The 16769-nt window shown below is 41.1% G+C and overlaps 1 protein-coding gene across 1 annotated transcript in view; it reads left to right on the forward strand.

Annotated features, from left to right (window-relative positions):
- The window catches only part of LOC124776545, a 149739-nt gene that overhangs the window by 99037 nt on the left and 33933 nt on the right, over nucleotides 1-16769 (forward strand). The window contains exons 8-9 of the mRNA XM_047251580.1: nucleotides 2412-5107; nucleotides 10299-10464. Coding sequence (XP_047107536.1) covers nucleotides 2412-5107; nucleotides 10299-10464 — 2862 coding nt within the window. The remainder of the gene's footprint in view (nucleotides 1-2411; nucleotides 5108-10298; nucleotides 10465-16769) is intronic.

A 16769-nucleotide genomic window follows, 5' to 3' on the forward strand; every position in this document is an offset into this window, starting at 1 on the left:
TTAAATCAAAGGTAACTAATGCTGTCGAGAGTTTCAGTGTGTACTGAAAGCAAACCTAATTTGCATCCTCATAGTGGTGCATCTAGCACCACTTTCATGCAGCGGATTTGAAATTAATCATACCTTTCAGATGTAGAAACTAGCCTATCCACTTTTGTTTATGTCGCACAACTCCTCCTTGGGCTTGCTACCTTTTTTTCTGTCAGTCTCTGATGCAATTAGTTTATATCATAAATGCATAGAAAAAAAATTTAGTTGCCACTGTTTTATAGACTTCAAACACTTCAGATGAGTTAAATTTTATAGTGTGTAGAAAATGGTCATTAATGCTATCCTCACTGTAATTTTTTGTTAAACTAGCTGAGAAACCAGTATTGCCTGAGTATTTGTTTATTGTTGGGCTTGAGACTTCACATGCTTGGAATTTATTTTTGATTTGTACAGCTTCTTTGGATGCAGTGGGGACAGAACCAGATCGTCTGCTTCACTAATATGGGAGCGAGCTACATAGAGCTGTCCAGTTCACTCTGGCAACATGCATTATCTGGTCTTGTGCTTTGTTTATGGTTGTGGCATAACTTAAGCTCATCAGGAATTGTACATGTTCAAAATTAAACAGTACATTGTTAGGATTAAATGGGATTTAGGGTATAAAAACTCACTTGCCTGCACCACTTCACATCAGAATTTCTGCTTCTGTGATTTTACTTTGGAGAATCTCTATGAGTGAAGGGTTCGGAAAAGCGAGATAATGCGGGACACTGTCGATCAGAGTTGCATCACACATCGTTTTTGGAAAGTGTTTTCAAAGGCTGAGTTGAAGCCTGTGAGACAAGACTTGCTGCAGCTTGAGAAAATCATTGGATTCTTGATACCACATAGTCCTTGGTCTCTTAGCCACTCTGATGTATTCAGGAAGACTCAACCATTTTCTAGGTAATCTTATTCGTAAACAAAACAAAATCAAAATGTAATGAGTAGGCAGACAAATCAAAAAGCAAACTTGATATATTTGTTTCTTCCAGCAAAGAATAAAAATAAAACCATTTGAAAAAAACAAGGCAATGTTGTTACATTTTTAATACACAAAGCAAAATCACTAAATCTTTATACCCTAGCCCAAGTAAAGTCATTGTTAGTGCCTTTTCGTAAAGATCATATTGTGGAGCCTAATACTATCACTGACGTAGACTATCAAAACTGCATCTGTAACTGAGTTAAACAAAACCAATAGTGCCATTTGGTGGTTCTTTGATGTACTATGTCATGATGATTAAGTATCCAAATTACTAAGCTGAGTTGACCATTTTAGATAAAACTTTAAACTACAATATCTCTCCTTTTTTGTGATCCAATTTTGATGGAATAAAGCATATATGTTGCCCCAAGCTACGCTCAAGTTACCTGTGAAAAGCTTATGAAAATTTGTCCGGTAGTTTTGGAGATTAGCATGCTTCGACTGACAGACATGACAGTTTTTACCCGTTTATTATTAGTGTAGATTGGACTGATGGCGTGCAGTGATATTCATTGCATCTGATGTATGAGATTAATACTCCAACAATCATAAAAATAATATGAAATTACACAATCCTTTGACACTGTGAATTGTATAGAAAATATTGCAACCCTGAATCGCTGTAGCACCTGAGAACAGCAATAACTTTGTGAAAACAGGTACATTAAATCACATAATAATTGTTATGGCAACGGTCTGTACCTTTTAGACTGAGCATATGTTCTTTTTTATGTTTCTTTCACATTGCATGTTATACTGTCAAATATGATCTTACACATATCTCTGTTCCTCAACAGTATCAATATACATTTGGCCCATTTACACCACAATAATGTAAATAATTTTGAAAGGGGTGCCCACATTGTTGTTGGATATATCATTTTGTTTCACAAGTTTCTTACAAGTTAATACTAATAGGAATGCCTTTCAGGCATCTATGATGACAAAGCCGTATGTCATAGTCATCTTAAATTATTTATTTCTAAGTACAATATGTACAGTATCTGCAGTAAAATGTAAAACACATATTAAACAGAAAAACAGCTTTTTTTGGCTAGCCATTTCCTGTGTTGAGAAATTTTTCAGATAACTATGTACAGACTTAATATAAATATTGGAGGAAAATTTTAAATTGGACATTTACAATGCCAGTGCATGAGTTTTATAAAGAGTCAGCCGTCAGATACTCAAAGTTTTCTAACTGTGAGATCTGATACTTTGCAATCACTGTTTGTATTCTGGCAAGTTGTGTGTAAAGGATTTTGTTGTAAATTTATTTGCCATAATGTTATTAAAATGAATTAGCCCACATGCAATCCTTTGACTTTCTTAATTATGTATATATATATAATTTATCACATTACCTTCAGTAATCAAATTGATCTTTTTCCAGCTACTGCAACTTCTGCAAAAAAGACAGAAGATGTCGGGAGTGAAAGTCCTGAGAGTGGAAATAGGGATGAAGGTTATTCAACCATGTCAAGTGATGTTCAAGCAGAAGCAGCACCAAAGCCTCTGGAAGCAGCTGGTGCCGGTTTAGAAGACGTGAAGGAAGCTTCTGATGAAACAGAAACTGTGGCAGATGTCCGGCCCATCAATTCTGGTGGCTGCCTGCTGGTTGTAGAAGATGCTTGTGATCCTGATGTACTTTACATTCCACTTGGTCTAACGGTTGGCATTAATCCAAGACACAGCTTTCCCCCAGCAAAGGATCTCCTCCCGTATCAACATATAATGCGCAGCTTCTCGGATTCTCATCTCTGTCTCAAAATTACCCCATGTTCACCTTGTGCCCCATTCTCAGCTTGTTCCCTGGCCTCCAGTGCTTCCTCTTCTCCCTCAGTTCTAGCACTAGAAGCTGCCACACCAGCCAGCAACTTAGCTGCAACAACTGCTCACCCTCTCCGTCGAACAAAGGCGACTGTCAGCCTCAGCTCAGCAGCGGCGACATCTTCACAAAACAATGAAATTGCAGATGATGATGAGGCTGGAGTGTGGTGGGATTCTGATTATGTGCAGCATTGGCTAAAACTGGATGAAACACGTGGTGCTCTACAGCAACAGCATCGAGATATGCTGGAACTTGAATATGATCAGGCTGAACTAGAAGACTGGAGTATGTCTTGTGATGACTTTGCACCAGTTGTTGAAGGAAACACAGGAAACATGTGGAGAAGAGATCTGCCACAAGCTTTGCCAAGTATACAAGAAAATAACCAACTGGAATTGGAGGAAGACACAAATGATTATCAGTGGAATAGCTCTAGCCATCTGTCTAGCACTGAGCTAATGACATTACTTCTTGATGTTGACCAGAAAAATTATTGGCAAAATAACAACTATGGGCTGTCTTCGCCTGGTGGAAGCTGGTCAAGCAATTCCGAGGACTGCTGTCACTCATATGACTGTTCTTATGCAGCTGGCTGTGAAAGCTCCTCGAAACGTTCATCAGCAGCGATGAGTGGTTGCAGTGATGATGCAGTGAGCTCAGAATCACCCGCAGTGGGGACAGATTTCACAAGGGACTTTTATCGTCTAGTCAAATTTGAAAGTACCAAAAGTTTGGCATCAACATCATCACGAAGTCTTGTTGATAATGGAGGCTCACTAAAAAGAAATCAGGAACTATTACAAACAGCTCCCGACAGAGAGCAGGCTCTTCAGAGTGTTCTCACATTCATTGCTGAACAGCAACAGTATTGCACTTCAAGGGAGGAGGAAGATTTGGAAGTCACTGTTCAACCAACACCACTTTTACAAGATGAGAATCAGAACACTGTTAGCAAGGGCAGTGACGATGATGATCTTAATGAAGAAAATTGTGCAAGTGAGATGAATGATTCAAATTCTCATGAAGCTGATCATGAATCATGCTGCAGTAAGCCATCATTGGATTTAGAAACATCAACAAATGACGAAGATGATATTATATCTGTTGTTTCAAACCCTGGTGCTACCAAACCAAGAACTGATGAGGCCATTTCAGTTTCTCCAGAACACTGTATTGACAATGAAAACAGCATTGTGGTCGCAAATGAAAGCTGTAGTCAAGGCTGTGCAGCAGCAGAAACTTTTCAAGATAGAAACTATTTTAAGACAAAGCAACAAAATGTAGAAATAAGTGTACAGAATGGCCACTCAGGTGATTTTATTGATGGTGAGATGGATAAGGCATCTGAAAATGTATATAGCCAAGCTTCAGGTGCAGTGAGCCTTGGAGCAAGAGAAAGAAATTGTGCTATTCCCTTGGGTGAGAATGATATAGCAAAATCATCTAACAGGAAGCAAAAGTGCCCTGAATCACTGCTTAATCAACAAAATGACACTGCCCACAAAAATATGTTGAATTCTTTGAAAGATGAGGCAAAGTCTGAAGTGGACAGCTTTGATCTCAACAGAAAATCAATGTGTGCTACAGCGAAACAGGACAGTTCTTTGTCTTGTAACACAAATTCAGGTTCGGAACAGTCCTCAAATATTAAAGACTGTAATTCATATGACATAATTGCCTCAAATTCCCAATCCTTACCAAATTTCCCCATTCATCATCTGCTGCCTAGCAGTGCTGATGATTCAGTAAAGACCAAAAGTAGCCAGGATGGTGCTTTTGGAAGGGAAGGCTGCACTGGTGATGATGAATATAATGTTCCTGCTCCAAAGGAAGTGATGTTAAAAGACATGAATATTGCTTCGTATGATTACAGTAGGGCTGTGCACTCTTCAGGTAGGGTAGATACACTGATGACTGTGATAGAAGAAGATGAGCAGACTGGTGGAATGTGTCGAGAGATGTCAGAGTCCTTGACATCCACTGTTTCGACTCCTGACACTGTAGTGAACCGTTTGCAGTGTGACAATAGTCCAAACAGTGTTCTTATTATGGATGCTAGTGCTGTTAGTTTTCATGAACATGCTACGTCAAAGGATGTTATTGAAGAACTGAACCGCATGATCCGAAAAGGTGAAGATGGAATATCTGGTAGTGAAAATGATGTCACTGCAGTTGGTGCTTCGAAGCTGGATGTTGCCTGTTGTTGTCCAACAGGTTGGGTTCATGTTGAAAGAGATATTGACTTCACAGATCCAAAGGTATAATAAACTACTCACTGTTTTCCTTAATCATTAAATGTATTTATGCAACATCAGCAGTTCAACAAGTTTTAATTATTTATGGAAGTGTGTTCTGGGAAACGGTCTGTGTAGCATAATGTAAAAAATAAACAAAATTAAAGTATAGTTTTTAACCATGTATTTTAATCTCATAATTTCATTACTCTTCAGTTGCTGTCCTTGGTGGATGTTACTAAACTGCAGTGAAGTTCATATACTAGTTATTTGGCTGATACAATAGGAGAAATGCTTGGATGCAATTCCAAAGCATGTCTTTACCTCCCACACATCTCTGGAATGTAGTACGGTAGAGGACATAAGGTCCTGCTGATAGTAGTTTGTAAACTAGACAGAGATGTTAAGGTTGGTGGACCCGCCTTTCTCTTCCTGACAAAGAACATATGTCTGCAAGTACACTACAGTTGACATTGTTCACTCTTGTTCGTAAGTTAAGTAGCTTTTTAGATTTGAACAGTAAGAGAAATGGTGTTCACATGTGCATGAAAATTTGTTCAGCAACATTGTGTGACTAAGACATATTTACATACAAAACATAAACAGAGGTTGTGATGTCTTCACATGGTAATATAAGATAGGCAATAATTCCCCAGACTGTGGATCAGAATCTCTGATGTGGTTTGCAGAAATGCCCCACTTTTGAGGAAAAATATACTTCTTGTAGTCAGTACTGGTCCATTGTGCCAGTGTTAGGGCACCAGTCTTTTGGCCTAGACTGTTCTACATATATTCTAGAAGATGTAAGTCCAGTGAGAGGGTGAACAGTTCTTATATAGCACATACTCATCCACCAAGCCAGCCCCTGCATTCTTTAAGATTACCATCCTCCAGGTGTGCATACCATTGCAAGTTGTTATCATTATAAACTCCAACCTTCAAAGTCTCCACAGCAAACACATGAAATGATGCACATGTCCCTAATTTGATGCTGCACTTCAAAAAGTACACTGATACCTCCATATTGAGCTCTTTCCACAGTATTGACAGGACTTTAAAATATCCATGGGTGATGGGTGATCTAGATGCAGCAGTCAGCAATAATCACCCTTCAGGCCGTGAACAGGACTCTTATCTCTCTGTCCTTGGGTCCATACAAAGGGGACAAGATCTATATTCACCAAGCTGTATGGTTGGTGTCTTTGTGTGAAGAAAATGCCTTCGGCAGGTTACCAAGCATATAGGCCACCAATACATCCCTATCCATGGCAGATGATGTACTGATTGAATGTCTTTAGGGGTTTATGACAAGATAAAAAGCCATGTGGTTTACTTTGCTCATTCTGCTGGTAAATGTTTTCTCCCACTGCATAGTTAACGATTTTTTTCTGAGTGTTGAAGATTCTTTATCTTTCTCCACCCTGACTAACACCCGTAGTGCTTCATACATTATGTTGTGTTCAACAAAGGTCTATCGTGAGTTGTGACGCAGTCACAGTAAAATTGCACAGCAATCCAGAAGAGGATTTTTTAATGTTTATGCCATTTATGGACCGCAATAATTTGCATCAGGTAATTAATTGTGGAGTATGATGACCATCTTTAGACCTGAGTACAAACAGATTGTCGATCACATCAAGCCAACATATCTAAATGCAATACAGTCAAATATCACGGTATAAGGAAAAGATAGATTGCTAATCACCACAAAGATGCCATGTTGAGTCGCAGGAAAGTACAATGAAAAGACACTTATACATTAGCTTTCAATGAAAGCCTTTTTCAGAAAAGGAAACACACACACACATCCACACACAGAAGCAAGCACACCTCACACACACACTTTACCACAATCTGCAGCAGCTTGGACAGGAATGCAGCTGTTACCTAGAACGGAAGCTGCAGTCTGGAGGGGGTGAATAAAGGGAAGGGATAGTAGAGTATGGGTGGTGGGAGAGAAGAGCACCGTTTGGCGGGGCGTGCAGGGACTAGGCTGCCAACAGGTGCAGTGTTGGGGGGCTGTGGAATAGACCCGAGGGGGGGGGGGGGCAGGGAGCAGAAAAGGAAAGGAATGGGGGGGGGGGGGAGATGGATAAGTGCATTGGCAGAGGGAGGGCGGCCCACAAAGAGGGTGAGGGGATGAGAATGGGAGGATGTGATTAGACAGAGCAAGGGGGGGGGGGGGGGGCATTTTTTTGTGTGGAAGGGATGGCAGCTGTTAAAATGCAGATACTGTTGGTGATTGGTAGGTTCATTGTGGACAGAGGTGTAGATGGAGCCATCAGAGAGGAGGGGGTCAACATCCTGGAATGTGGCGTGTTGAATTGAGGAGGACCAAGCGAAGTGGATGGGAGAGAACATGTCAAGTTTGTGAAGAAATGAAGATAGGGTGTCTTTGTCCTAAGTCCAGATCATGGAGATATCGTCAGTGAACATGAACCATACTAGAGGTTTGGCATTTAAGGAGGCCAGGAAGGTCCCCCCTAGGTGGCCCATAAACAGGTTGGCATAGGAGGGGTGCCATGTGGGTATCCATAGCTGTGCTGCAGACTAGTTTGTATACCTTCCCCTCAAAGAAGAAGTAGATGTGAGTTAGTACAAAGTTAGTAAGGTGTATGAGGAATAAGATAGTCTGAACGACATTCAGTAAGGTAGTGTTCAGTAGCAATAAGACTCTGGGTATGAGGAATGTTGGCGTATAGAGATGTGGCATCAGCAGTTACCAGTAGGGATCTGCAGGGTAAAGGGATGGGGGTAGTGGAGAGTTGGTGAAGGAAGTAGTTGGTATCTTTGATGCAGGAGGCTAGATTACAGGCAATTGGTTGGAGGTGTTGGTCAGTGAAGGCTGAATTACTTTCAGTGAGGGCACAATAACCAACTACAATGGGGTATCCAGTATTGTTGAGTTGGTGGATTTTGGGGAACATCTAGAAGTGTCATAGTGGTGAGGGGAAAAGGGGGTTCAAGGGAGAGGTTCTGGAAAGGGCCTAAGGCTTTAAACAGGATTACGTTGGACTTCTGCAATAGGATGACATTGGCAGAGTTTATAGGTGGAAGAGTCAGATAATTGGCAAAAGCCTTCCAACAGGTAGTCAGTGCAATTTTTAACAACAGTGGTGAAACCTTTGTTTGCAGATCTTCATGATCAGGACACAAGACCAAGACATCCTATCCTCATTCCTTCACAAACTCAACACCTTTTCTCCCATACACTACGCCAGCTCCTCAATCCAGCATGCCACCTTATCTCTGATGGCTCTATCTACACCTCTGTCCTCATTAAACTAACCGACCACCACCACCACCAGTACCTGCATTTCAACAGCTCTTATCCGTTCCACACCAAGAATCCCTTCCATATGGACTGGCTACCTAGGGAAGGCACATGTACAACAAGAACTCCTTTTTCCAGTATGCTGAAAGTTTCACCGCGGCCTTCACAGACAAGCACTATCCTCCAGACCTCATCTGCAAACAGATCTCCTGAGTCATTTCCCCACACACCCCCAATTCCCTACTATCCCCAAAGACCACCTTCAAAGAAGTGCTCCCTTCATCACCCAGTACCACTCTGGAATGGAACAGCTGAACCACTTCCTTTGTCAGGGTTTTGATTATCTCTCATTATGCTATGAAATGAGGGATATCCTACCCCTCCTAAAGTGGTGTTCTGTTGCCTACCCAACCCTCATAACATTTTATTCCATCCCTGTGCCACTCCCAATCCCAACCCCCTGCCACAGGGGTCATACTCCTGTGGAAGACCTAGGTGCAAGACCTGCCCAATCCATCCATCTAGCACTTCGTATTCCATTCCTCTCTCAGAATTATCCTACCCCACCAGAGGCCAGGCCACCTGTGAAAGCAGCCATGTCACATACAGGTTCTTTTGCAATAGTTGCACAACTTTTCATATTGGTATGATTACCAACCAGCTGTGCATCAGGATGAATGGCCACTGACAAGTTGTGGCCAAGAGCAAAGTGGTCCACCCTGTGGCACAACAAGCATCTGAACATAACATGCTTGATGTCATTGGCTACTTCACTACCTAAGCCACCTGATCCTCCCCTTTTCTTAATTGCACAGTTGGGAGTTATCCTTAACAACACATTCTCTGCTCCCAAAATGATGCCTGCCTCAACCTACAGTAACCTGCTGTCTCCACACCCTTCATCCAAAAGTTTCACCCCCTCTGTCCTATTACCTCCTCCCTATTCTTGTCCCCTCACTCTCTTTATATGCCACATTCTGTCAATGCACCTGACCATCTTTCACCTTTCCCACTCCTCCTCCTTTCTCGCTCCCCATTTCATACCCCCATCATGTCCCCACCTCCCTGCTCCACAGCCTCCTGATGCTTTGCCTGTTAGCAGTCTAGTCCTGCATGCTTCCCCAGACAGTGCACTTCTTTCCTTGTCATCTGTACCCTGCTATCCCTTCCCCCCCCTCTAGATTGCTGCTTACATTCTGCTTGACAGCTGCATTCTGGTCTGAGCTTCCAGAGATGACAGTAATGTGTGTATGAGGTGTGCTTATTTGTGTGAATACGCGTGTGTTCTGCAGCTCACATGCCATCTTTCCAGTGAGTAGTAGTCTATCTTTTCCTTAAAGTGTTGATATTCCAACCAGTAGTTTCTGTTGTTTGATACAGTCAAAGTAATAAGCCAAAAATGCTTGTTTGTACTCAGGTCTGAAGATGGTCATTGTAGACCAAAATTATAACTTGGGGTAATATCATGTATTCCACAACTATGATCGTACAAAAAAAAAAAATAAAATAAAATAAAATAAAATAAAATAAAATAAAACCATCATGTGCACTTATATGACATATTCATGACCGAAACAAATTATTAACTTCTTCTGAATTATTAACTCACTGTGATAGTCCTTTGTGTGATTGCAACCTCTTTCTCGCGTACATGTTCACGGCCATTTAAGAGCTAAAGTTACATCTGTAAAGCCCGACACTCGATCTTCATTAGTTTTAATGACATTCACGGTCTACTCAGAAGTTCGTGAATGTTACGCATTTCATGATATCTCAGTGGAGTGAAATAAAAAGTATACATGCAGAGTGTGTGTGTGTGTGTGTGTGTGTGTGTGTGTGTGTGTGTGTGTGTGTGTTTGTAATATAAAACTAACATTGTGTATATACACATGAATCACTACTGATAAAGTGTCTAAACATACAACATTTTTGTTTAAATAGGCCCGTGCTAATTTACTTGATGTGATGTTAGCATCAAGTGGTTCATCTGGTGGTAGCAGTAACAGTGGTAACAGCAGCAACAGCAGTAGCTGCAGTGAAAGTGGTGATGAACCTGCCGATTATCAGCACTTGCATAGGTTGCATCGTTTTCGTCGACAAAAGAAAGGTAAATTAAGTTCTTCCATAATTTAAAACATCCGTCATACTTAGTAATCATTATCTGACTGTAGCCATAATAGCACATCTTGACATAGGTAAATGGTTATTATGCACATTTACAAACCATATTAAATGACAGTTCCATGGTGATGTACACTCTTTGACATAAAACTTGACTGGTGGCCGGCCGCTGCAGAGGCTAAGTCCGCGCCGATCGCGACACTGGGACAAATAAACTGACCAACTCGCTAATTTTCTAAGTCCGGATATCTGCACAATCTGCCAACACTGTAGACTGCAGCACTTCCTGGAGGACGTATTGTCCAATGTTAGACCAAAGGGAAACTATATACGCACGTGGTCTAGCGGTAGCGTGCATTGTATTTGTCTACAACGTCTGTGGATCGAGACCAGTTGGCGCAAAAATTTTTTATAGTCTCTTGTCTCTGAATGCTAAAGACGTGAATGTAATGGTAGTGCAGATTCAATCTGTTTCACTTTCTGTCACACTAATAACAAAATTTTATCCAGTAAGCATTTTGCGGCATATTTCTTGCAGACTGTCCTCCTCTGGACGCCGTATGCGGTAAAGCTCCGGGATTCATTTGCTGGCTACCGGCAGCGGCCGTGGCGGCAGCAGCCGCGCTGCACTCCCCCGTTCTGTATTGAAAGTGCCTGCTACCGCTCATCGCTTTTGATAATTTAAAACGCTTTATTATTATTAAATGTTGCTCCCCAGAAAATTTCTACGATTTCCATTCTCGCTCGAAAGCAATGGAGAGAAACGCCCTAATTAGTAGATGGGTATTGTCCGTTTCTCGTGGTCTCGCGGTAGCGTTCTCGCTTCCCGAGCACGGGGTCCCGGGTTCGATTCATGGCGGGGTCAGTGATTTTTCCTGCCTCGAGATGACTGGGTGTTGTTGTGTCATCTTCATCATCATCATTCATCCCCATCACGGTCGGAGGAAGGCAATGGCAAACCACCTGCGCTTGGACTTTGCCTAGTAAAGTGGTGCGGGTGTCCCGCATCGTTCCCCTACGCTCTGTAAAGATGCATGGGACTTCATTTCATTTCGCTGTATTACATTAATCGGCAAGATATGCCGCACATATGGATAATGAGGAAGTCTGCGTCTTCATACGTTTCCTCCTTGAAATCTGTATGGCCCGAAATTAATTTTATAGACTGAGACGAAATCAAACCATCTCACTACATTAGATGATAGGCGAGTGTGAGAATACTTTGGCGTGACCGCGAAAAGTAACTTGAAAGTTAACGGAATTTGATATTTTGTTTGAGTAATTCGGTGAACAGTAAAGTGTTAGAATTCAATTGTAAAGCAGGTACGACACAAATAGGATTCATATGACAAACTACTATAGCCTAAGGACCAGGCACTCACCACATAGGGCTGATGAAGAAAATGATGAAGAGTGGATGACGGAGTGCTATGATCCATTAGTTTATAAGTAGGAATATGTTGATTTACCATTATTCTTTTTAGTAAAGTGATTTTGGTTAGTTTGTTTCTAAATCTGATCTGGAAGTGTAGGAAAATATTATCTCATGGTTTTAACTAATCGAGCTGCTAACAGAAATTCATGGTATAAATTAATGCTCTTAGTTTTGATCTGAAAGAATTAGTTTTCAAAGAAGCCATTTGTAGCTTGCATGTGTTTCAATTTGTAATTTGACGAGTTTCTGAAATTCATGGATAAAGCAAAGGTTGCTAATTTAGTATGAAAGAATAAGAAGTCACCTTTTGTGAAATCGGTCAGTAAAATTTACCTGTGAAGCTAATTCTACGAACAATGGGATTTGAAAGATATGTGGGAATCAGTGAGACCGCTTTCCTCAGTTAAATAAAGGGGAAACAGCATAATAGTAATTCCTGTAGCCATGCTATGCACACTGTACACGAACTGTAAGTATTGTGAAAAATTCTTTGTGTGTATTTAAGTATCTTTTGGAGGGGAGGTTTTGGATGGTATATTATTTAATGGTGCCTAGGTATAATTAGGAAATCAGTCTAGGTAACTTGTGGAGGTTTTTTTCAGTTGCGACAACGTGCCGCGCACGAATATGAGGGAAACATAAATTTCGGAATTGCGACTACGCGAACTTTCCGAGCACGCGAGAGTTAGTGAGTTAACGTCGAGGCACGTCAATAAATGAGAGGTGTTTTTGGGATCAGACAGGGATTGAAGAAGTTATAGAATTTTTCTAGTACTGGTCCGCGTGGAGATACCATCATTGCTTTGCCCAATGGTAATAAGAGAGTGTGTTGCTGTGACGTTATGAATCAAGCAATGTGGGTTGTCCTTCATTCCTTCCCGTGGGTGAGAAAAAGGTTATTTTCGTAAGAGACCATAGGAAGTAGAAATATCTTTATATGTGCTGTTAGAAGATCAGCTGTTAGATAATTTTATCCTTTATGTTACTTGTAATACCGTTATTATGTTTTGAGAAATGAAAGGAAGACAGAATGAAAAGAAATAGCTTACAGAACGGAGGAATTATTATGCAGGCCCAGTTACAATTCCGGTTACTTACACATTTTCTTTAAACACAGTCGGGTGATTAACAGTGTACCATTGCGCACACATTTGCTTATTTATTTGTTTGAGTAAAGAATTTAATTAGTAGTTACTATGGGTAACAACCATGCAGTGACACATTTAATGAGAATACACAGGGACCATTTAGCTTTAGTAGGTTTCCGGAACAGTTTAGGACCTCGCAACTAGTTTGTCCTTTATTTTTCTTTCAGTACCCTACCCATCCTCCCTCGTTTTCTGTAATTGCTCGGTGTCGGGGAAGTGATAAGGCTAAATTCCTTGAGAGATTATGATGATCATTTATCTCCCACCATGTATTCTCTATATTTTCCCACAGAGTTTCTGAATTCCTTGACCCCGGTGGTAACAACCTCGTAACCTCCGTCCACATAGTTTCAATGGGGTTGAGGTCTGGTGATTTTGGCAATACAGAGTGAATGGTAATATAGTTTAAGGTGCCAGTTATAACACGCAGGTAGGCCTTCTTTCAGAATATACCGTCCTCCTATGCTTTGGTAATGATGAGATGGGGTGTAAGTTGATCAATACAGTGCAGCAGTCTGTTGAACTGTTGGACTCTGTTGCATGGTTGTAAAGCTAATCTGCTTCGCCTATTCAATTCTTTTTTCTATCTTCCACTGACAAGAATATATAGGAGAAACAAATCTGTTTTAAAGGGAGATATTCTCTACGGACATTACACGTACTCGTTCGCTCAATGTGTTGCATTTACAGAAGGCGACCGCAACCGCTGACGTCGCCTGTTCATACCTCGTGTCAACGCGGCCCCATGCTCTGAGCAAACGACTACAGTTGAGATAAATAGCTGATTTCAGGAATGTTAATGAGATAAGTCTTCCCTCCATATTAGTGAAAACTAAATACCACTATGAGAACGTATCTCCATGTAATGTTCATTGCTCAGGAACAATTCGTGTATGCAGCGTTGCTGTTATGATTAAGATCATAAAATCTATAAATTGTAATCCAATTCATATATTTTCATGCGCCTATGGAATATTAAACAAGAAAATAATTTGTTCCTTTGTCATATAATTTTTAATCAAGGCAATGCGGTCAGTTGCCAGCTGATATCAAAATTTAATGTAAAGGAGGAATAAAGAAAAAGATATACGAGAAACAAATCTCGAATCCATGAACAACTGTGTACTATCCTGGAAACGTGCTGACACAGCTATCTCACAATTTCAAAGGATAAGAAAACCATCCTGTCCTCTTTTCGAGGATGATATTTCCTGACAGAAAGCACACCAGGGTGAACGGCTTTAGGTTGAGACACCAGCAACCTCAAACTACGTCACTATTACGTTCATTCTCTGATTCCTAGCCCCGTCATCACGCACTTCCCTTGTCAAAGTGGCTGGCAGAAACGAGCGCGAACGACCTGGGATTAGGTGATACAGACCTACATCCATTTAATATTTTCTTGTCATCTCGAACACATATTGAGAGTAATCACCACAGGAGGAGTGGTATTTAAGTTCAAAATGGTCGCTTCATGCAAAAGGTGGCCAAATTCTCGTGTTTCACGTTGCGAGCTGTATACGTCAGCTCTGAGCTCTATGGGACTTAACATCTGAGGTCAACAGTCCCCTAGACTTAGAACTACTTAAGCCTAGCTAAGCTAAGGACTGCACACACATCCATGCCCGAGGCAGGATTCGAACCTGCGACCGTAGCAGCAGTGCGGTTCCCGACTGAAGCGCCTAGAACCGCTCGGCCATAACGGCCATCTGCTACGATTATGGTAAGGGCAGTATTTACTGGTGTGCGAACAAGGCACCGATGCAGTAAAGTGCTCATTTTTCACTAGTTCCAGTTTTTCTACAAAAGCTTTAGCTTATCAATTCCTTCTGCTACAGCTCTTTTTTAAGTTGTAATGCTTAAGGGACCAAACTGTTAGGGCCATCAGTTCCTAGGCATAGAAACTACTTACACTAACTGAAACTAACTTATTCTAAGGAAAACACACACATCCATGCCCGGGGAAGGACTAGAATCTCTGGCGGAAGCGGCCGCGAAATCTGTGACACGGAGCCCCAGAACGTGCGGCCACCCCACGTGACATCTGCTATTCTTAAGGTCACAACTAAGAGACTATTCATAACCCCCCGTATCATATGTGTTCTGTAAACCTCCCAGGATTTTTGGCAGTAGTATTCTTCGCGGATACCAATTTACATCAACAACAAAACAAGACTAAATCCCTGAAGAGACTAGAATTAACTCTCAGCGACTTGAATTTGTGTTGTTTACATCATCTAGGTGTCAAACAAGATGGTAACAGTCACTGAAGCCATAAACAAGGTTATTATTGATGTATTAACTATGGTAGCTATGAAGATAAAAACGTATGAAAATGCACATCAGCGCATTTTCCCATTGTTTCTTTTCTTCTTCAGTAGTCTCACATTACATTTTTTGTTTTTGTGAATCCACCATATGAGTTCGATGTGTTGGACTATTATCCATAATAACACCTGATGTTCTAGTCAAGTATAACAAATTTTACTGAAGCTAATGAGTATAAGTACACAATTCATTCGTAGATTTCAGTGGTGTAATGTGCTATCGGGTTGGCGTCTGGCAGCTCAGCTCCACTAGGGCTGACTTCAAACAGGCTGTGGATAGCAGTGAGGCCTTTCTGATCTGTCCATTGCTTTCTTCATATTAATACTGTTTTTGGTACTTGGCAGACGTTTTGAAAGTGTTTGACACACCTGTGGTCATTCACTCTCTTTCAGTATTGGTGCCGAGGGACCATGCTCAATTCCCATAACATTACGTTTTTACATTGACGAGTAATCTCGATAGTCGTCACATTCATGTGCCATCTACATTGCAAATTTAATATTTCGGTCCTAGGAACTACCCTGCAATAAGTTTTGTATTTCATAATCGGAACTATCTGCATTAATTGTCATCAGAACAATGTCAGGGAACAGATTGCAGCATTGCCTTGGTAGCTACTTGGGGACCTCCTTGAGTCGTGATCTAAGGAAAGGGTAGTTGCTGGTTCACATTATATTACACTAGCAAGAATTGCCGAATTTTCCTTTTTGATCAACCTAATTTTTATAGGTTTTTATTTTCACAGCCATTCTCGTTCTGCATTGCAGTGAACTTCATTCATTATTTGCTTGTTCTCGTTACGATTATTGTTGTCATTCTCTCACTTGCAAGAGTTTTCACATCCCTATTTGGTATCGATGCACATGAAGAGTGTCTATGAAAGGAGGGAATACTGAATGTTACGTCATGCAGAATACACTCATTTACCTCGGCACCTCGTGATCAACGCTACAGGAGAAGTGAGATACATAAAGGTGACAATGGGAGGACAGATATGGTGGCACGCTCTGCAACTACTCCTATTGATTTAACACAGCGTTACCAGATAAACTGTTGCTCCGGAATCGAAAATGTAGTGCGGGGTTTGCCACAGTAGCAGAGAGCTGCTAATTTCGGACCATGGCTGTGGATTACCCTTTGGTCAGCTGCTAGTTAGAGTGTTGCAACTGTAAATGGAAGGCTTTGTTTGATAGTCTTGCGCTGATGCTGATTGAATAAATTAGGCCAGTGGAAAAATAAAAATGGTTTAACTTTGAGTCCTAACCCTCGAGGGGGGAGGGAGCACAGCGGTCTGCTTCGTGAATTCCGAGCAAAAAAAAAAAAAAAACAGCGCAGGAAGGGTTCGAACAACTACTTTCATGCAGAGACATGCATTTGGAA

Source organism: Schistocerca piceifrons, chromosome 1 (assembly GCF_021461385.2).
Source record: "Schistocerca piceifrons isolate TAMUIC-IGC-003096 chromosome 1, iqSchPice1.1, whole genome shotgun sequence".
Classification (NCBI taxonomy): Eukaryota; Metazoa; Arthropoda; class Insecta; order Orthoptera; family Acrididae; genus Schistocerca; species Schistocerca piceifrons.